The sequence below is a fragment of the Olea europaea genome, chromosome 20, assembly GCF_002742605.1.
Source record: "Olea europaea var. sylvestris chromosome 20, O_europaea_v1, whole genome shotgun sequence".
Lineage (NCBI taxonomy): Eukaryota > Viridiplantae > Streptophyta > Magnoliopsida > Lamiales > Oleaceae > Olea > Olea europaea.
In genome coordinates, this window is record NC_036256.1 from 15,842,599 (window position 1) to 15,864,867 (window position 22,269).

General features: G+C 34.8%; 2 protein-coding genes and 2 long non-coding RNA genes across 4 annotated transcripts; all 4 read right to left on the minus strand.

Moving 5' to 3' along the window:
* Window positions 1–4,549: 4,549 nt before the first annotated feature.
* Window positions 4,550–7,106, minus strand: LOC111369813. The gene is made up of 2 exons (XR_002698286.1): window positions 6,689–7,106; window positions 4,550–5,680 (listed from the first exon to the last, which is right to left on the minus strand). It is a non-coding gene; the product is annotated as an uncharacterized LOC111369813 (long non-coding RNA).
* Window positions 7,107–10,270: 3,164 nt separating this feature from the next.
* Window positions 10,271–18,572, minus strand: LOC111369814 (flowering time control protein FCA-like). The gene is made up of 7 exons (XM_022991480.1): window positions 18,474–18,572; window positions 13,007–13,086; window positions 12,870–12,934; window positions 12,568–12,634; window positions 12,086–12,259; window positions 11,895–11,996; window positions 10,271–10,507 (listed from the first exon to the last, which is right to left on the minus strand). The coding sequence occupies exons 2-7, from the start codon at window positions 13,052–13,054 to the stop codon at window positions 10,445–10,447; spliced, it is 519 nt and encodes a 172-aa protein (XP_022847248.1). The 5' UTR covers window positions 13,055–13,086; window positions 18,474–18,572; the 3' UTR covers window positions 10,271–10,444.
* On the minus strand, window positions 16,038–18,467 carry LOC111369815. Its single transcript, XR_002698287.1, has 2 exons — window positions 16,682–18,467; window positions 16,038–16,372 (listed from the first exon to the last, which is right to left on the minus strand). It is a non-coding gene; the product is annotated as an uncharacterized LOC111369815 (long non-coding RNA).
* Window positions 18,573–19,157: 585 nt separating the features above from the next.
* Window positions 19,158–19,981, minus strand: LOC111369116 (CUGBP Elav-like family member 4). The gene is made up of 3 exons (XM_022990598.1): window positions 19,684–19,981; window positions 19,530–19,591; window positions 19,158–19,262 (listed from the first exon to the last, which is right to left on the minus strand). Exons 1-3 carry the CDS (start codon window positions 19,934–19,936, stop codon window positions 19,158–19,160), a joined length of 420 nt encoding a protein of 139 aa, XP_022846366.1. The 5' UTR covers window positions 19,937–19,981.
* Window positions 19,982–22,269: the final 2,288 nt, after the last annotated feature.

The window sequence follows — 22,269 nt, forward strand, 5'->3', positions numbered from 1 at the left end:
ATTTATAGAGTGGGTAATCGGTTCGGTTTCAGTTCGACGGCGTAAATACCATACCCGCACTACCACGAACCGGTTCATTAAAATCAAAATAATATCCGCCCCATTGCACCAACTACGATTTTTGATTTTGACGGTTCAAATTGTCATCTCTAGATCAACCCATATCAAACCATTTGAGCCCATAAACCGTACCAATCCAAACCCATCATCATCGGTCGGTTGAGATAGAGGAAATTACATAAAAGCATGTGTTTAAAATTTCTAATTCAAAATTTAGCTGGGTAGTTTATTTAAGCAAAAATCAGGTATCCGTTGTTTACCCACCCAACCTAAACACAAAACCTAACCCTTCCCCATACCATCTCTCTCTCTCTCTAAACACACAAGTCACTCTCTTCACCCTGATCTCTCTTCTCTCTCAACAACGCCTCCCCTGGAAGAGGATCTTCGGTGCAGCGACGTCACCACTGACCGTCGTGAGTAGCGACACTATGCGCTTCCTTTCATATTACATGCCCTGATCTAAGAAGCTTTTTCACATCGTTGCGGCGATTTGAGCCCCGCGCACACAGATGCTCGGCCATGGCTTTGGAGTGGTCTTCAGTCGTGAATTTGATTTTGTGTGATTTTAGAGTAGTTTTGGTTGTGTGTTTTGCTGGTGGTAGTGGTTATCGGCTTTGGTGGTGAGGTTGCGGTGGTGATTGTAGTGCCAATTTTGGGCGGCGTTGCGTACAACGTGAGCATCGATGCTGTAGCGGTGGTGGTGTTTTTGGTGGTCGATAGCCATGGCTTTAGGGATTTTTTGGGTGGGAATTGTTGTTTTAGTGTGGTTGAGATGGAAAGCTAGTGGTGTTGGTGGGGTCGATGGCGTGGCTGAACCATTGGTGGTGCAGGTGTTGGTAATGATGGTGCTACAGTGATGGTAACTTGGTCTGTTGTTTTGTTGGTAGGGATAGTGGCAGTGGCGATGGCTGTAGGTGGAGATGGAATGGGGGTGTTTATGACTAATTACTTGGGACTGAACCAATAAATTGTATAATTTGTGATCACGTATTCAAATGTGACATGAAAAATTGATAACATGTGACTGATAATATGTGACCATGTAATTTGAAAATCTTTAACCAATAAATTGGCTAATTTATGACTAAGTATTCAATTGTGACCTAAAATTTGATAATATGATTGAAAAATAATTTGTGAACAATTAATTTGAAAGTCTATGACCTATAAATTGGTTGATTTGCGAATGATAAAATAATCTGTGATCGAGGAAATAATTTGTGACTAATTAATTTGACAATATGCGATGTTGTCATTTATGAGTATGCATCTGTGATCATTAATTGTATAATTGTGACCTTAATATATTTAATTAATAAAATATTTTAATTAATTATTAAATATGTCCAATATCTCCAACAATTGAGGGCAAATTCGACAATTAAGGTGTAAATACGTGATCGTTGTTTGATATGTGTCAGACTTTTTTATCCCAACCATTCAAATTGTAATTCTTAACGGGCTAAATTACAGTTTTCATCTGATCCAGATAGGCACCTGATTTTTGCATATTTGAACTTATAGGCCTGATACTTGAATGGCTCGTACTTAAAAGTAGAGTTGTGAATTCTTTCCCTCCAAGATATTTGGTTTGGACTTGGGCTCAATTCAAACCTTTAAGTTTTAGGGGGTATTTGAGTCACATTATTTTGATAATAATGCATTCTTGAATAGTGTATTGATGGAAAATGTGTGGTTAAAAAAATAAGAAAAAGTTTTTATTTACGTGTAATATTATTTTATTGAATAATATGTGGTTGAAATGATGTCAAATCACTGTTTAATAATGTTTTTTTTTTGGAATAATGTGGCTCAAACAGGCCTTTAATTTCATTAATCAGATAGTAATTATTATTATTTAATAAAAAAAAATCAGGTACATCCACCTCACCGCATCCCCTTAAAAATGAAATATGAATATAAATAAGAAGCTTTTTCACATCGTCGCGGCGATTTGAGCCCCGCGCACACGGATGCTCGACCATGGCTTTGGAGTGGTCTTCAGCCGTGAATTTGATTTTGTGTGATTTTAGAGTAGTTTTGGTTGTGTGTTTTGCTGGTGGTAGTGGTTATCGACTATGGTGGTGAGGTTGCGGTGGTGATTGTAGTGCCAATTTTGGGCGGCGTTGCGTACAACGTGAGCGTCGATGCTGTAGTTGGATATGTCCAATATCTTTAACAACTGAGGGTAAATTCGACAATTAGGGTGTAAATATGTGACTGTTGTTGGATATGTGTTAGACATTTTTATCCCAATCGTTCAAATTGTAATTTTCAACGGGCTAAATTATAGTTTTCATTCGGTCTAGATAGGCACTTGATTTTTGCATATTTGAACTTACAGGCCCGATACTTGAATGGCCCATACTTAAAAGTTGAGTTGTGAATTCTTCCCTTCGAATTAGAGTGTAAATATGTGACTGTTTTTGGATTTGTGTCAGACATTTTTATCCTAATCGTTCAAATTGTAATTTTTAACGGGCTAAATTATAGTTTTCATCCAGTCCAGACAGGCACTTGATTTTTGCATATTTGAACTTACAAGCCTGATACTTGAATGACCCATACTTGAAAGCTGAGTTGTGAATTCTTCCCTTCGAGATATTTGGTTTGGACTTGGGCTCAATTCAAACCTTTAAGTTTTAATTTCATTAATGAGATAGTAATTATTATTATTTTAAAAAAAATAAAAAATAAAAAATCAGGTGCATCCACCTCACCCCATCCCCTTAAAAATGAAGCATGAATATACACCCTACCACCCTAAATGTAGATAGTTTCCAAGCAATCAAATTGTTAAAGCAATGCTATAGATTAAACATTTCATGTGATAGAATCAGAAGATAATGGATATTGAAATGCCATATTTAGGTGAGAGGGTGGTAATGTAGGGAGAGGTAATGTAGGGAGAGGTGAAGGGAACGTGGGTATCGATTTGAGAATGTAACCATGTAGGAGTATGTGATTATGACTATGATCAGATAATTGTGTGGCTTGGGACTAATAAATAATTTATATCTAATAAAAAGAAAATTATATTATATTTTTAACCTTATGATGTATATAAACTTAAATAAGATTATCACTCTAAATTCATCCAATAATATTTATTTTCATTAAAATTCTTCGGACATTTTTATAAAATCTCAATATTCATAAAATATCCTCTTCAACTAAAATTAAAACAAAAATGGAAGAGACGCTATTAGAGCAAATACGTATAAACACAACAGTATAAGAAGAAGAATTTGAAAATATAAGAATTGCCTTTTACTGTTGGTTTGATGTATTTAATATATGGAGGAGTCTTAATTTGTGTTTGAATAATTTTCAAAAATGCCTTTTGAATTCAAGTAGTATGAGTAAGAAATTTCATTAAGAATTATTTGAGCTTTCTTTTAGGATTATCTTTTCTTTTCTTGATATTTGATTATATTCACACCACAATTTTTTATTTCTCACATCACTTAAAGTTCTTAATCTTAGTTCATTATTGCACTTATCTACCTAACAATTTTTCACGTCTTTCTTATACTCAAACTTTCTATTAATTAACATATTTTTTTTATCTGATAATAGTTTTATGTCCAAAATTTCGTTTAAATGACATAAAATAACTTATTTTTTCTTCATATTTTTAATAGAATAAAAATTGCAAAAAAAATATTTTTTTCCTCATTTCAAAGTATAAAAATAATTTTTTTTTAATATAAATCACCATAAAAAATGAGACGTACTAATTAATGGAATGATAAAGATAAGAATTCGATGGAAATAATTCCTATAACGAGTAAAGATTGAAGGTTTAATTGCAATTAAAATGTGATGTATCAAATAAAAATTGTGGTAGCAATATAACCTCCTTTTTCTAGAATTGGAAACATTGACGTAAAATAAGAATTTGAGTTTCTGCTGGGATTATCTTCTCTCCTATTGAATTCAAAACCGACGATGTATTAAAACTACATAAATACACGAGCAACAATGTCACCTGATGGCAGAATCTCTAGAAACAATTGTGAAATAACTTCACCAGTTTCCTAGACGAAGAAAGCAGAATAAAAAAATCTTAAAAAACAAACAATAATTTCAAATTATCAATATAATCAAACATTGTGTCAAGGCCTAAAGATTTCAAATTCTGATCATGTGCTGTCACAAATAATATTAATTTGATTTTCTTGAATTCAAAACAAGAATTTGAACTTCTACTGGGACTATCCCTCCTCCTTATTTTTTAAGTGTTGTAGATAGATATCAGAAAGGATGGAAGGAATTATGATAGAATAAACATATAAAAATGGACTTGAACATCAGCTATAAAAATGTCCAGAGAGAATGCTTTGTTTTATTTCGCAAGTTTGTCTTTCAACAGATAAGTGTTGATGGACTTGAACATCAGCTATAATAATTCATATTATATTAAAAGTAATAATAAGCTTGAAATTTCAAAAAAATAACGTTACAAAATCAAATTTCTACTCACTGAAAAATTACAATATATCCATAAAGATGCTAATGCGATGTTATGAACAATGACATCATGAGTTGCGTACATATATAGCGAATAAGATTCGTCTTGCACTTGTGCTATAGCCCTATTACTGTCACAATAAGAGTACACTATTGAGGTCCTGTTTGATCCACATTATTTGAAAAAAATACATTCTTAAACAGTGATTTAACATCGTGTCAACTACAAATTCTCCAAAAAAATAATATTACACGCAAATTCGAAACTTTTCCTTATTTTTTAACCACACATTTCCAATCAATACACTATTCAAAAATGAATTTTCCCAAAATAATGTGGTTCAAACAAGGGCTGAATATGACAAGCACTTTTGACTTGCGTAAAGTTATTCTTTCGAGTCTCCTTCTTAATTGAGTGTCGACAGGTGAGGCCGTGTGGGTGGGCTTATTCCATCTTTCAGGTCCCCTTTATTATCCTCCTCTTCTTCTTCACCCATCATCTTCTCTACCCGAGTCTCCCATCCTGTGTTTTCGTCCTACCCAAATTTCCAATCCTCAGGAGACCCTGAGTTGCTCAAGTAGCAGGGAGTCTTCCAAGCTCCTCCCCAATTTACAGCCAAGAGTCTCAAGAGCTCACAGTCAGGCAATAAAGGAAACACAGGGAAGATATGCAGAACATATAAATGCATTTGAACATTCGGTTCAATCTACAAAAAGGTGTCTTCAACTGTGAATATTTTAGGAGGAAAACTTTTCACCTTGACTACGACAAAGGCTATTCTGAAATATTGAAAAACTTGCCACCAGAAATTCATTCTGAAGTGTACCAAACATAAAGAGGTTAATAAACATTCATGAAACCTAAAACAAACGGTTAACAATGTCAGAAATTCCATCTACATGATTCAAATCTCACAGTATAAATGAAAGTAAGAAGTTACCATATGTCGAATCATCCAATATCGTATTACGTGAATGTGTAAAATGAACCTCTTGAACCGAAAAATGTCAATCAAATTTAAGCATCCATATAGATCAAGGAAATGGACAACAGGGGAAGGTGTAGATGAAGTTACCCCGAAAACAAGTAGGACTCGAAGCACTTCCTCCCATGTAGGTAGAAGAAAGGGAATAATATTATCCCCTACATTTCCATGTCGGCCAGAAGAATTAATGACTATTGAACAAGTTTTTTGCAAAAATTTCTGGCATACTTCATATTCAGCGTTATCTTTCACAAGACAAAAACATAAATGTATTCTTCCATTTCAGGCAATGTTCTTAAAAAAAAACACACACACAGACTAATCAAATCATTGCATCAGTAAATTTTCAGCATAAAACATCACGAGTGAATTTCAACTATGAATCAAATCTGAAAATAAACGTAATTAATATAAGTATTAGGTACCACTTTGTAATCAAACAATCAAATCATAAAGGAACATAATTCTGAGCAAGTTGAGCTTTGCTTGTAAGTGAATTAAACATGTTTGGATAGCATAAAAATTTTACATTTTTTGGGCAGTTAACAAGAAAATTTGTGTATTTCAACTCCACCTTTTCACTTATAAGTAAATTTATTAAGCTTAGCTATGCCCCGTTTGGTAACAATTTTCAACCCCCAAAAAATCAATTTTTTGACCGTTATTTCACTTTTCCAGCCTTCATCTTTTACTTCCTCACTCACAGGACCACTTTTCTCTCGTCAAAAAATCAATTCTCATAATCTCTACCGACAAACCCAAATATATACACTGTCCATCTCCCCCAAAAACTAATCTGCAGCTTATATCTCTATGGACTATCCTCATTATTAGCTTCAAATGCTGAGAAAAGGATTTGCAATTCCTTTCAATCTCAGCAAAACTATAAGAAAAAATGAAACCATCTCGAACTGAAAAATATATTCCATGTAAAGTTCCTAACTTTCACAAAAGAAAAGCATGTTTATCATGTGCATCATATTCATTTGCTAAGGAAATATAAATATCTAATAACAACAAGATTAATCTCAGTTTTACTAATTCTAGTCATCTTTTTTCCAGCAGATTCGACAATCTAGGAACTCCATTTATTAACCAAATCAAGATCAAAAAATAATTAACAAAATATAAATTTAAAATAAAACAGATAAAATTAGAAAACAAACCTGGTTGATTAGAAATTGCCTTCCTCAGCCGTCGCGATTTAGAATATAACAGATTGGTAATATCGAAACCGAAAACGAAAAGACAGATTTCGAGTTTGTGCGTGAATCTAACGAACTAATACAACACCAATTAATTTCTAAATCGGGAATTTGTTGACTAAATTTCGTGTCAAAATCCCCCAAATTAAGTCTGTACTCATCGCGTTAAATTCACGCACAAACTGGAAATCCGCCTCTTCTGTGAATTGTTGCAGCTTTCATCATCTTCATCGAACATGAAATAAAATATGATAAATTTTGTAGAACAATGACAATTTGTAGAGAGGAGACTTAGAAGAGATCTAAGGATTGGATCATTCAGTTGTACGAAACACCAAACCCTAGTAGCCTTATATTTCTTTTTCATTTTTTTTTAATATTCCTTTGGCTAGTGATATTGCCTTGCTATGCATAGATCAAGATTTATATAAAAAATTATTAACGTCCACATGTCACTTTATCATTTATCAATTTAAAATACAATTAATTTTTTATTTAATATTTTCCTTCCTTATCATTTTCGAAACTAGTTTATATATCATTTTTATTTACAAATAACAAAATCATTGATATATATAAATAATAAATTATTTGGTAGTAGACGCGGCTGATTCATAGCCATAAATTAAATGGTTGGTTGAGAATTTTAATACCAAACAAAAATAATAACTTTGCTTCTAAGTTTGAGAACTAACGTTGTAGTAACGTTAGAGGTTTCTGTTTCACCTATTGGGATCATGTCGTGTTAATTTGGCATATTAATTTTTTATAACGATGAGCAACCAAAGTCAAAAACCAACCGAACTTAGAATTGATGAGCAGAAATTTTTAATATAGCTCCCAGTTTAAATCTCATTACATTCAATTTTTCTCTCTCATATTTTTAATCACACAATTTTTTATAAAATAATTTTACATGTAAATCAAAAAAATTTCTTTCTTTTTCAACTACTCATTTTAAAAATAAAAAAAAACTATTCCATCAATTTTTATTTACAAAAAATGGGAGGCAAACGAGAGCTTAGTTTATGGTTCGTATTCACATTATGCATGAAAATTTGAATGGATTAGACTTTTTAATCACTTGAAGCGGCAGAGAAATGAGGAAGAACCAGAATGGTCAAGTTTTGATCAAATTGTTGAATGAATAAAATAAATTGTATGATTTTAATTCGATAAGATCTCGCATGCAAAAAATTCTACCACTCAAAAATGATCGTCAATTGGTAGTGGCGAGCCACCACGTCCACTGTAATTATAGCTTCTTTTTTTTTATACCCAGTTGTCCACCTTACAGCGACTAATCCTGGGACCTACAATCCAATCCCTCTTCACGCAGACAAGGTAAACTGCGGATTGCGCCCCAAATTGACCAGGGTCCAAGAGCCCTCCCAACTGAACTGTCAATGTGGCAAGCGAGTCAAACCCATATATGCGTCTTGCCTTTCAGGAGAACGACTGCCTTCCAAGAAAAAACTTGCCTTCCAAAAGCCCCATGAATCGAACCTCCAACTTCTGAACTATCTGCCTTGAAAAACTCCGTCATTTACATTTTAGTTTTTTACTTAAATAAAATGGTAAAAATTATCCTTAAGAACAAATTTCGCTCGCTAATTACTTAAAGTTGAAGATTGAAATATAAGGAATTAAAAAAAAAAAAAAAAAAGGTTATGACCAAATTGCAACGTGGGACAAAGATTGGGAAATATTGTAATTTTACTTTTGAAAAATAATTCGTATCTTACTTTCTAAAAGAAAAATTACTTTAAAAAGGGGCCCAACACGACGTCTCAATTGCTTGAAAGGGACGTCACGTTATGGGATACTCAAACCACCTTTTCTTCTCTATTAAGCAAAATGCCTGAGTGGACACCCTTGATTAGTCCATTGTGGAAAATATTTTTCTGCTTTGTTGGAGAAAGACAACATTCTACTCATTCTACTGCAAGAAAATTGACACTTCTGTCCAATCGACGACTCTTAATAAAGAAGAAAGGATTTCCCAAATAGTCACTAACAACTCATGGTCACGAGTTGCCATTTTTTCTCCCAAAATGCATTTTTATATCACATCGATGGGCTGTCACGTATGACACACTTGATAATAATGTTCGATATTGGGAAATTTCATATGAAAAAAATTTCACTTCACAGAAGTTTGACAGAATAGAAACAATGTGTGGACCTCATGTCTAATAAAAAAAATGCCAAAAAATCACCCATCCATCCCACTTGTAAGTTGTTTTGTAAAGGTTCTGTAAGCTTTTTTCTGCAAGTGCAGCACAACCCTTGATATTTAAAGCATTGCTACCCTTACAGAACCAGGGTGCTACCAGACAACACAGACATGTGGGGCCCACATAATTTTTTATTTTTTTTAATACCAGTGGGACCCCTGCACAGTGAGGGGCCCTGTAAGTCATTTGTGAAAAAATGTCTGTACATTGGGCATTCCTCTGATATTTAAGGCATTTTTCCTTTTTTACCCAAGTTTTGTTATTTATGCATTTTTTTTCTTTAAATTTGATAGCTTTCCCATCCGGTTCGAATATACAAAGGGCAAATGTAGAACTTTAAATTCAAAAGCCTAATCTTGTCAAATATATGTCAGATATAAAATATAAAATAATTTGCAACAGTCACGTTGTTCTAAAAATGAGGGAAAAATGGCTCAAACACTCCAACGTCCAACAATCATGCATCAATAGAAATGTCGACACCAACTCATCGTAAATATTCCGACAGTCAAGTCAAGAAACTCAGTGTTCGTAACCGAGTAATGGCTTGAGCTCAACTACATCCATATAGCAAATTCTAGTGTGCATTTAAATTCTTGGAAAAATGGCTAGAGCCATTGAATTAGGAAAACGTGCCATATATTTCTACAAGTCACCCCAACCCAACATACACAATGTACTGCTTAATCCCCATGTCTTTAAAACTGACCCAAGCATAGATCGAACTTGAATCTGCCCGAAAATTTTTTAAAAAAAAAATTAAGAAAAAATAAAAAAAACATGAGTTTTTGGGTGGTTTTCATAAATTCAGACGGTGAAACCAGAAACGAGTCAATGGGTTTCATAAAATCGGGCGGCACAGTGGGTCGACAGGTTCTGGGGCAATTTTTTAAAATATTGCTTTTTCCGCCTAACCGCCCCGCTTTGGCACATAATTGAACACAACTATTATAGAAAACAACACGCTCTGAACAACCCAGTTCGTTCAGCCGGTTAATTCTGAGTTACCTAAGCAAACTCCAACCAGGCCACCACAAAAACAAAAGCAACTCGACTATTCTCACCACTATAGTGGGTCTTTATGGACGACAAGGAAATTGAAGTTTGGTGGCCGGGAAAAAATGTTCAGAGGCCTGTCTTATTTAGTTGGCAGTGTTGTCAATCCACACCTTTTTTATGGCCATTCCAAACTTCCAACGGACTTTCTTTTGTGCTGGGTTAAGTACAGCAATAGTTTTCTAGTTTTACTTTCTTTTCCAAAAGTGATTTCACTGTCCTCGTGTACACGAGACAGATAACAGGTGCATAAAACAACTAAACATTGAAAAACTATTAATCAAACTAAGCCCCTGAAAACATAATAGGAATTTGAGGTCAAATGGAAAAGATAATTACAAAACCTTGAATAGGTCAGCTGAAAAACCTAGTCCCGCCAATATTACAGTCAAATTAACTCAAAAGCAATGCAAGACCGCACCATTCACATAATCGCCGGCTCAAATGCTGGAATTGTTGTTGCTTGTTCATGCGCTTGATTAAGTTCCTGAAAATCCAAAGAAAAAACCGTTCAGATACTTGATCGTGAATGCCCAGATATGTCACCAGCATTGCTTGCAACATGGGGCTAGTAATGATATTTAATAAGCCTCCGTTTGGCAAATTTATAAATGGTAGTAGTAAAAGGGAATAGTATGTATAATTGAAATTAATGTTTGACTTCGACTAAATTTAAAAACCATTTATAAGTTTCTTCCAAATGGAGGCTAATATATTTAATGCAATAAAATGCCACATGATCCCAGAAAAACTAAGTCGAAACACGGATTTGATTTTTCTCAAAGAGACTTGCTTAACATAGAAGATAATAAAATACGAAACAGTCATCATTCAATTTTCTCTTCACAGGGTAGAGGTTGTCAAGCTAGAGAAAAAAAGGGTATCCTTTCTTGGAGAAGGGAAACTATTCATTAGTGAATTAGAAGGGATATATTATTGTTTCTCATAGTCAATTAAAAAAGAAAAAATCATCTATTAACGGAAAGGTAGAGCAGAGGGCAATGCCACAAATTTAATATTTCTATCTAGACATTCTCATTCAAATAACATATCTTAAACAATAAATGGCATACAAGACAGAACTAGATAGTTGATGTAGGAATCCACTACCAAGCATTATTTTTTGGGCCTTCATTTCAAACTATCCCTTATGAAATAGGCAAACCATCATGTTCAAGTGATGCTTCACATCATTTTTCCCTAGGAGAATCAAACCTGAGACCTCTAACTCTGATCCTAACTAATGTAAGGAAATCTACTACTTTTTCAAAAAGCTATAGCTAGTATGGGAGGCGCAACAAACTTGATATCACCTACGCCCGAGTATCCATCACAAGCACTATTAGTTTTGGCCTTTACTTCGAAGTATCCCTCTACAAAATTTTAATTTCTTTTTCTTCTTTAATACTGTCCAACACTTGTAAAAAACTTCACCAAACAAGCCAAGAATATTTGTGCTAAGTCACCTAGCACATTAGAATGTCTTACAATCATATCATACGGTCCAGAATGTTCCTTGTGTATTTACTTATGGAAGTATGCTATACGTTGAATAATATAACACACGAGGCATTGGGTGGAGGGAGTTGAATGCCAAATGAAGCTTCTTTAATTAAGCTACTTATGATAAATGTGATTGATTTATCGTTGCAATAGTAACAAGCAGAAGCTAAAGGGCACCTAAGAAAAAAATTAATGGCATGCAAAGTCAATATAATATAAAATCTACAAAATTTCATCTTTAACTTTGAGATCCTAACATGAAACGAAAATACATAGCCCTAGAGAGTATTAAATAGTCAAATTATAACCAATCATTTGAGGTATTTGAGAAGATAGTTGTGGCTTATGATGCACAGTTTTATTTGAGATACCTCTGGGGAAGAAAGGACCTGCGACTTTGATTCTTGCTGCTGCTGCTCCTCCAGTTTTTCTAGTTCTTGTTCATAATGTGCATATTCCTCCGGCATCTCCCACTACTCGTCATTTTCCAGACATTTATCACCATCTAAAGTGGAAAAAAATCTCGAGGAAATAAAACTTTGCATCAAGAAGAAAATCTTACTCTGCTCTCACATGTTACACAATTATAATAGTACAGATGTCCATCAGGACACACATGCTCACTCCAGTCACAGTCTATCGAATGTGTCATCTCACTACTTGAATTTGTTTCGTGGGCAGCAGATGCACTGCAGGTGCTTGAGTCTGCTGGGGGCTTGCGTCCAATTTGTGGAGACTGCAAAAAATATTATTCCCATTAGTATAATTAATGAGATTTATTAGATATGGCAGAAACAAACCAAAACTATGTAAGAAAAGAAATTCTAAAATTACATCCATTTTTTATATTAAGACAATAAAAAGTGTGATGACAGCTTGTTTACTAATGAGTAGCTTCCCTACAAGATACCTCCAGCAAACAGAAACACTGGACAAATTTAGTCAAACAATATCAACAGGATGGCATGCTTACGGTAAATATATAAGGAAACGGGCACCCTGCGCCTCCAGATTATGTATAGTAACTCAGGATCGTTATATTACCTCGACTGGACGGATTTCATTAGGAAGCATATGTCCATTAAATTGATCCTTTACGTATGCTGAAGGCCTGCGGAAGATGCATCATATGAAAAGGTGAACGAATGCAAAACAAAAATAATGGACCCAATGGATTCAATGATAAGGGACCAAAAGCAGACAGCTTAAATAGCTACATAAAGCGATATAATTTATGCTCTGAAAAATCCATTTCTACATCTACCAAAATATCCAACGAAATCACCAGCAACTGCCACAAAAAAAAAAGGAAAATAAGTAAAGAGGATTTTCAGAAGATAAGGCACCTAGAATCCCCTGCCCTTGGCTTCTTCGGATCCGCAAATCGAACAATTAAAGGCTGATCACATCCCTATTTCACAGCAGTACATTAGGAATTACTTAAAAATAAAATAATATATTCTCATCAAGTTATAGGACTTACTCTCATCATATATCTTCCATGTAATGCCGTCATTGCAGCAATTGCCATATCTCGACAAGAAAATTGAACAAATGCGCATCCTTGAAAGCAATGAAAAGTCAGTATCGAGGAAATATAAAGAATGACTTTATCATCCACAAGCAAGGATTTGCAACGTACAAGAGGGGACAATAGATAAACTATTGACGAGAGCTTCAGCTAAAAGTGAGAACATGTCAAATTATATCCTTTCCTATCACTACTTGGATGAATAGTTGGGGCGATCAGAGTCATTTTTTTAAATGATTCTTTTAGCTCATGCATTTTCTAGATAATTTAAATAGGGAGACTGAGATTTGTCACGATTTGGAAAAGAATAATGGAGAGAAGAAGTTAAAGTTCTTCCTCCCCTCTAATTTCATTATATAGAAAAATAAAACAAGTACATATTTGGTAACTTGGCATAAGAATGGAAACACAATAAATTCTAGTTATACTATTTTCCAAATTAACGTAATTTACTTCCTTAACACTCCCCCTCAACCGGAGCACATACATCATGTAAGCCCAACTTGGAACAAACATACTTCAATCGATTACCATTCAATGACTTTGTAAACATATCAACAAGTTAGTCTCCTGTCTTAACAAATGGTGTACATATATCACCACTCACTATTTTGCCCCGAACAAAATGACATTCAACTTCAATATGTTTGAATCTTTCATCAAAGATTAGATTTCATGCAATATCTAGAGCAGTCTCATTATCACAAAACATTAAAATAGGAGTGGATGGTGAGAGATTGATTTTTTAAAGAAAGTGTTGCAACCATGTCAACTCACTAGTAGTTTAAGCCCTCGCCCTATATTCTGCTTCTGCACTTGACCTTGCTACTACAGTTTGTTTCTTACTTTTTCAAGAAACAAGATTACCACCAAGAAAAGTACAGAAACCAATAGTGGATCGTTTGTCTGACGGGGATCTTGCTAAATCTGCGTCTGTAAGCCCTTCAATTGTGATGTGTCCATTCGGTTTATACAATAATCCAAAACCTGGAGCCTTTTTCAAATACCAAATAATACGTATCACAACTTCCCAATGAGGAACCCGAGGAGCATTCAAGAACTGACTAATGATACTACCTGCATAAGAAATATTTGGACTTGTGATGGTAAGATAATTCAATTTTCCAACTAAACGACGATATTTTCCTGATTTTTCAAATAATTTTCCGTTATCCTTCAAAAGCTTCACATTGGAATCCGTGGGAGTATCAACTGGACGGGTTCCAAGGAAACCTGTCTCATCTAATAGATTAAATACATATTTTCTTTGAGATAAATTAATACGTGCTTGTGACCTAGCGACTTCAATACCCAAGAAATATCATAACTTACATAGATCTTTGGTCTGAAAATGTTTCTGTAGAAACTATTTTAATCAGGCAATTACATCTACATCATCACCAGTGATTACAATATCATCTACATAAACTACAAGGATAATATAACCTATACCAGTCTGTAGATGAAATACTGAATAATCTGTCTAATACCTTTGAAAACCAAATTCCAAAACAATCTCAGAAAACTTCTCAAACCATGCCCTTGGTGATTGTTTTAACCCATATAGAGCCTTTTTCAACTTACAAATATAGTCCTTATACTCCCTCTGAGCAACAAGCCCAAGTGATTGCTCCATGTAAACCTCTTCATGCAAATCACCATGAAGGAATGCATTTTTAATATCCAATTGAAACAGGTGACAACGAAGGGTAGCAGCGATAGAAATCAAAACTCGAATAGAAGAGATCTTAACAACTGGAGAGAATGTTTCATCATAATCAAAGCCATAAGTTTTTGTGTATACTTTAGCAACCAGTCAGGCTTTCAATTGATCAACAGTCCCATCACGATTGAACTTCAGAACAAAAATCCATTTGTTACCAACAGGACGTATCCCAACCGGTCGAGGAACGAGTTCCCAGGTCTTATTCTTGTGTAAGGCTGCCATTTCTAATTCTATAGCCTTTCGCCACCCAGAATTAGATAAAGCCTTTGTCTCTGTCTTAGGTACAAAAACGCTAGAAATCTGGGTCGTGAGATATGAAAAAGAAGGGGACAATGAATCACAAGTAACATGGTGGCTTATAGGATGTTAAGTTACACAAGTACGTTTACCTTTACGGAGAGCAATGAGCAAGGACTCAAGATCAGAACAGATGATGGATGCAGGATCTGGAGACAGGGAGATGACGGATGGGGCCACAGATGTTGGTGGCTTAGGTCGTCGACTATAAACCTGTAAAGGAGGTGATTGTTTCTGATGAGAGGAGTACAACTCGGATGCTAGAGTCGAGACATATCCTGGAGGAATACCAATAGGTGGATATGGTATGGGTGAATTAACGGGACTCGAGTGGATTCGGAAAATATACTATGATTCGAGAAATAGAGTGCGAACCTGTCAAAAGTGACATCTGCACTTACAAAATAGCATAGGACTATAGCACCGATATCCCTTTTGTATTTGGGAGTAACCAAGGAAAATACATTTCATAGAGCGAGAGTTGAGTTTGTCACTGAGATGATGGACATAACAAACATACCCAAAAACCTTAAGAGTTAACGAATACTGTGGAGGAGGAAAATAGAATAGAGAATGGAGATGCGTCTAAAACGGAGGATGACATGCATTAATGAGATAGCATGCAGTCAGGACAACATCACTCCAAAATCGTTTAAGGACATGCATATGACAAAGGAGAGCACAAGTAACTTCTAACAATTGACGATTTTTGCATTCCGCAACTCTATTTTGTTGTGGAGTATATGCGCAAGATGTTTGGTAAATAATACCCTTTGAAAGAGAGATATGAAGTAAAAGAAGCAGACATATACTCTTTGGCATTATCAAACCGCTAAATACGAATCTTCTTATTAAACTGAGTTTTAATCAAAGTACGAAAGGCTTGAAATATAAAAAGTAACTCAAAGCAATTCTTCATTAAAAACAACCTAGTCATACGCGAATAATCATCCACAAAAGTGATAAAATATTGAAATTTATTAGAGAAAATATTTATCGGTCCACATACATCAGAATGGACTATCTCAAATAAACTAGAAACTCGACTAACAGTTCTTAAAGGAAAAGACACACGGTGATGTTTGCTAAGCTGACAAGCTTCACACTCAAGAAAGCGCACGTTACAAAGACTCACAACTTGACATTTTACACTGGAAAGAGAAAGGTGACCAAGACGACAATGGCATTGCATAGGTGAAACAGAGGGCTGGAGAGCTCGATGATAAGAGACTGGAGAAAGATCTAGGTAATACAAGCCACCAACTTCATGCAATCATCATCTTCGTCTTGAGATCCTAAAAACACAAAAGGAATAAAAAGTTACAAAACATTGAAGAGCTGCGGTAATTTTATTGATAAACAATAAACTAAAGGGAAAGCCACGAACATGAAGAACAGCCGATAGATCAATATTAGGACTAAGATGGGCATCGCCCGACCTTGCCACACTAGTTCGGGAACCGTTAGCAAGAGTGACACATTTCGGAGAAATGACAAGATGATAATCAAGAAGAGAAGTAGACGAACCAATCATGTATTCAGTTGCTCCAAATTCTATAATACATGGATTGTGAGAGGACGATAATAGAGAGAAGATGCGGTACCTGACTGAGCGAGAGTGGCCATAAAATTGGAAGTAGCATGTTTATGAGCTAAGAACTCAGCATACTCGTCCCATAAGACAGATAAGAGATCTGATTCGGATGTTGAACTAGAGTTAGCCACTGGTCCAGATACAGAGTTATGGGCCTCATTGGATGAGACCTGATTGGCAAAGCCAGATGGTTTGCCATGTACATCCCAACAATAATCAACGGAATGACCAATACGACCACAGTGAGTACATTTTCGAGGGTCACGATTTCCCGAACGAGCATTGCCTCTAGTGTATCGTCCACCTCGAGGGCTAAAACCACATCCACTTCGAATATTACATTCATCCCTAAATGAGCCACCCCGAGCAATAAAAGCAGAACGACCTCCGTTGGGTGTACTATCTGATAAGGTAGCAGGTAGAACGCTGAATACGAGAGAATGTCTCTGCAAGATTGGGAAGCTCCTTTTCACCTAATATCTGTGCTCGGACTTCTTCAAACTCAAGCGAAAGACCAATAAAGAATTTAACAACATCGATGTCTTCACGCTATTTTTCCATAACTTTCAAATCAAGAAAGAGAGGTTGATGTATATTTCTTTACTGACACAGCTCAAAACTTATTATAACATTTAACGAGGCTGGAAGAGCCCTTCTCAAGCCCAAAGTATTGCTTACATGTCTCATAAATTCGGGTAACATTTTTAGCTCCAGAATGTATGTTTTTGAGATGCTCCCAAATTTGTTTCGCCGTAGTCATATAGAGGGATGAAGACCCTATATGAGGTTTAATGCTACCGATCATAAGCCCAATTATAGCGTTATCCTCTTGATCCCACCAATCATTAAGAGTAGAATCACTTTCTGATGTCTTAGACGATGGCTTGTCTAAGGTCAAGTGATTAAATAAACTTTTACCTAGTAAAAAGACTTCGACACACCTAGCCCAATAAGTGTAATTACTTTCATTCAATTTTTCAAGCGCCATAGGTCCGGTCAGATTGAATATCTCCATCCTGGATGACATGATGAAACGGAATAAATTAAAGGCTCAAACCAAATCCACTGGAATAAATTAAAGGCCCAACCAAATTGACCCACAAAATTAAAAGCATAACACTGGCCCAATTGCTCACAGTCTACAAATCACTCACTGCCTCACTGTCCAATTATTTCAGCAGACCTAACCAACAAAAAAATCAATTACTCACCGCCAATAATTCAACGTTCGTTGACCCCAGAAATCTTCAACGTTCCAATTTTCGCGCCTCTGCTAACAGTCAAATAAACACGCAGCTCAACCACCACTGCTCACAGTCAACCAAATGAGCAACTTAAACACCACTCGACAACTCAAAACCGCCAGACACCTTAAAACCACTCGATTTACCACACACTGCCGAACGAACAATCGACAGTCACCTCTTGCAATCTCAAGCTCCGGCGACGTCATAAACTCCTCAATTGTCAACCATATATTCGACCAGAACAGGGAAGGAAGAAGAGACAGATGAAAGATATAGATATATAGAGTCAAAAAGAAGGAAAAAAAATTCAGAAGCAGAGGTAAGTACTAAACCCTAGAATATCCATGCTCTGATACCATGTCGCTATGCGGAAAAGAATAATGGAGAGAAGAAGTTAAAGTTCTTCCTCCCCTCTAATTTCATTATACAGAAAAATAACAAGAGTACATATTTAGTAACATGACATAAGAATGGAAACACAAAAAATTCTAGTTATACTATTTTCCAAATTAACGTGATTTACTTCCTTAACAAGATTAATAAAAAGTTACAAACCACGGTTTCGCTTGAATTCATCTCGGACAATGTAAATGTCTTCAATAGCACCAAATGGGGTAAATATCTGGCAGTAAAAGCACCTTGTCAATGCCCAAAATTAACTGACTTAAGAAGTTAGGAAACCATAAATCAAATTTAATTTAAAGTTTCCATCTCTAATGACAATACCAAAAAACAATTTTATATATATATATATATATATATATAATAGTGATAATAATAATTATTATTATTATTATTGTATAAAAAGTTGTGAAGCAGTTTACAAAAGCATTTAATGTTTTATGTAGAGAGTGGGTTTGGATCTCTACAGTTGGAGAGCCAAATTCACTCTTTATTTTACATTTTACATGTTAAGAGTTTGTTATACTCCACCAAAATAAGAATCAACTCTCTAAAATAGAGAAGGTGAGACTCATAAAAAGCCTCTTGGAGATTCTCTAAACAAGGTCAAATTTATGCACACTGACACATTCAAATTCTCACAATATCATTTCTCATGGTAAAAAAATTAAACTAATGATGATAAAACTCCACAGAATAATTCGAGGTATCATAACTTTATTTCAACTATAATTAATGTATAGTCTGTCAACTGCACATAATGTGCATATAGCAATTTATCTGGCCAGATAATGCTAGAATACAATGTTTGTCAACTCAGAAAATATAAAAAACAAATCATTGTAGTGAACGTTGATAGTTACCTTGCTGTACACCAGTCCATTTGTCCCTGAGAAGAATAACCTCAACAATATGTCCATATTCTCCAAAAATGGAGCGAATCTGAATAGAAAGTTAGAGATTACTATTACCGTGGAAAGTAAACCAGCAGAAACTAGAATTTGAGATCATGGAAAAGTAGAACCCAGAAAACTTAGTAACTGAAAGTTTGTAGTGGATTTCCCGAACAGCTAGGTTGTCGTTTTTTTCGGAGTAGCAAACCCCAGACCCCCACCCTCATCCCTCGGGCAGAAACCGATGCAATTCATATGCGAACCTATTAAAAATTAACTACATACCCACTGATCAATGATGGTCAGTGCTACTTACATCTTGTTCGGTGATTGTTCTTGGAACTCCTCCAACGAATAGCTTCACAAAATCAACAAAGTCTGAAAAAAAAAAATACGTGACTGAATAGGTAAAAAATTACTTACGCAGAAACTTAATCAACTGAGTAAGACAGAAAAAAATTCCAATATACCGGATTGAGAAATTGGCCTCTTATGCCCCGAGAGAGGCAAATTGCTGTCATGGTGACTGGAAGTTAGATAATTTTCCTCGCCGTTAAAGTTGGGGTGTAGATGGTCCGCGTCATGGTAGCGGTTGTAGTAATGACGGTCGTGGTGGTGGTAGGGGCGGTCGTCGCCGTCGTAGAAGTGATGGCGGTTGTCGTAGCTGGGCCCATATGATGTCGTAGAGTAGTCACCGTACCGGTCTCCCCTGTATCTGTCCATTATTTTACAGTTCGTTTCTTCTCTTTTCGTTTTTTAATAATAATTAAGGGGGTCATCCTTTTCTTTTCTTTCTTTTTTTTTTTTTTTTTTTTTTTTTTTTTTTTTTTTCTTTTTTGGGAGTATAATAGTGTAAAAGCGTTAAGAGGATATTGCAGAAGAATCACGAGTTTAAAGTTTGCCATGAGGTTATTCTTTGATGTGATGCTAGTAATATTCAAGATTTCTTTACAAGAGAGCTTCAAAGTGACGGTTCAAATAACTTTAATGTGTTAGGCAAAATCGATGGGATCTTTTAAATAAAATAAAAAAAATTAATGGTGCAAATTTCGTCCAAGATCGATGATGAGAATTTGTCATAACACAATAAATTACTAGTATGTAAATAATAAAACAAATGTAGTTATCATTTCAATCTAAGTCGTGGGAGCAACTTAATCAAATTCAAAACAATGTCCATATTAGAGAGAAAGCTCAAGCAAAATGAGGGGCGCTAAACTTATTCACTCTTGCCAAAAAGCGATAGGAGGACATGTAAGGAAGTACTGGAAACGAAGTATGGAAAGTAAAGATTTAGAAGGGGTTATTTTTATAGATTCTTATTGTAGTTTGACAATCATTATTTTAAAAAAAAAATCTCAAAATCATTTCCAATCACATATTCGCATAACAAAATATTTCACATGTAAATCCAATTTTTTCTTATTTTTTAATCACACATATTTCAAAAAATCACTATTCCAAAAATCATTCTTGCAAAAACCTCTTTATAATGGTTGTCAAACATCAAACATGGGCTGAATAGCAAGATAGTTACCGCGTGCTATAAGTTTTTATTCATTATTTAGTGTTTGCAGTCATTGAATTGAATTATCGTCTTGGGTAGGTTGCACTCATTAGTGCTAACAAATTGGTTCACGATTAGTAAATTAATGCAAATTTCTTGTATGAATCGAGCTTACTTGTACACGTGCGATAACAAATAACTTTTAATAGCGTCATTCCGGTATGTAAGTTGATAATGTCAAAGATTCTTTTTTTCCCCTACCAAAAGAGATTGGACAAAAAAAATGGCAAATTTAGGGTTCTTAATTTACTTATTTGGCTTTTCGTTGTTGCTATAATAATAATTATAATAATAATAATAATAATAATAAGTCCAAGTCTGGTAAAAATAAAAAATAAAAAAAATCTAAACTATTATCAAAGTCAAAATCAATAATTAATTTCACTATATTTTCATAGAATTCACAATTTTTCAACCACATACTTCATAAACTTTTATCAAAAGCTATTTAAAACACTGGTTTAATCCCCATCGAAGGGCTTAATGTAAAACAAGAATTGGGTCACTCATTTTCTCAGTTATGTGTGACTAGCCACTAATTTTTGTCATGATTACATACAAAATGATCAAATAGAATAAAAGTATCGGTTAAAAGATCAAAAGGAAATAAAATAAAGTTAGGTGACCAAGATAAAACAAATCAATAAGTTAGGTCACTTCTAAATTCTAATGAAATTTAAGCTATGGATCCAAGGGTGGGTAGGGGATTGGTACGAAGAACATTCTCATATGGGCCTTAACCATTCTCCATTATTAGGCCATATTCTTTTTTTGGGTTTTGGGCTGATTAGAAAGAAAACTTGGGGAAATTTAGCCTAGTGCCCGGACTTATACTAAATCGAAGTAATAAAATATAAGGAAGCACCATTGTAGTATAAAATTGTAATAACAAATATATAAGTATCGACATTGGTTTAGTATAAAATAGGAAAAGTGACTTTTGTGTTAATTTCAGCCAAATATTCGGACTTGATCTGATTGTCAAATTACAAATGTAAATAGACTAACTTGTTCTACTCGTCGAATAGATCGTCGTAATATATTTGGAATAATCAAACCAGTGCCAGATGAATGAGAAATTGTGATCCAAATTAGAAGAAAGCTCGCCTATCGTTCGAGCGACAGGGCTGTCGCTCAAATTACAGGAGGGTGAAAATTTTCTATTAATATTTTGACACTGGTGCTAGAGAGAAAGGCCAGCAATAGCAATTGATGTTTCCCTTCTTAAGGTTGCAAGGTTTAATATGCAACACTTCACCTACAGTCTCTCATCTTCTATAAGTAAGGTTCTTGGGACGTTCATTTCTTCATCCCAATGATATGCGATCATAGCATAACATTCTCTCTTCTTTCTCTACCAAAATTTTGAATAAGCTTTGCATAAATTCTTATTTTTTTTCATTCATCCATAAAAAGGAGTACAAAATTCGGTTTTGGTTCATTGATCTTATGTTTTAGAATGCTATTAACACAAGAAAGTCGTTGTACT

Coding starts and splice junctions, on each gene's coding strand:
- LOC111369814 (XM_022991480.1), bottom strand. CDS start 13,054: ATGGCAATTGCTGCAATGACGGCATTACATGGAAGATATATGATGAGA. Junction 12,935..13,006: donor ATGGAAGATATATGATGAGA/GTAAGTCCTATA, acceptor GCTGTGAAATAG/GGATGTGATCAGCCTTTAAT. Junction 12,260..12,567: donor ATGAAATCCGTCCAGTCGAG/GTAATATAACGA, acceptor TATTTTTTGCAG/TCTCCACAAATTGGACGCAA.
- LOC111369116 (XM_022990598.1), bottom strand. CDS start 19,936: ATGGACAGATACAGGGGAGACCGGTACGGTGACTACTCTACGACATCA. Junction 19,592..19,683: donor GAGGCCAATTTCTCAATCCG/GTATATTGGAAT, acceptor TTTTTTTTTCAG/ACTTTGTTGATTTTGTGAAG. Junction 19,263..19,529: donor GAACAATCACCGAACAAGAT/GTAAGTAGCACT, acceptor CTTTCTATTCAG/ATTCGCTCCATTTTTGGAGA.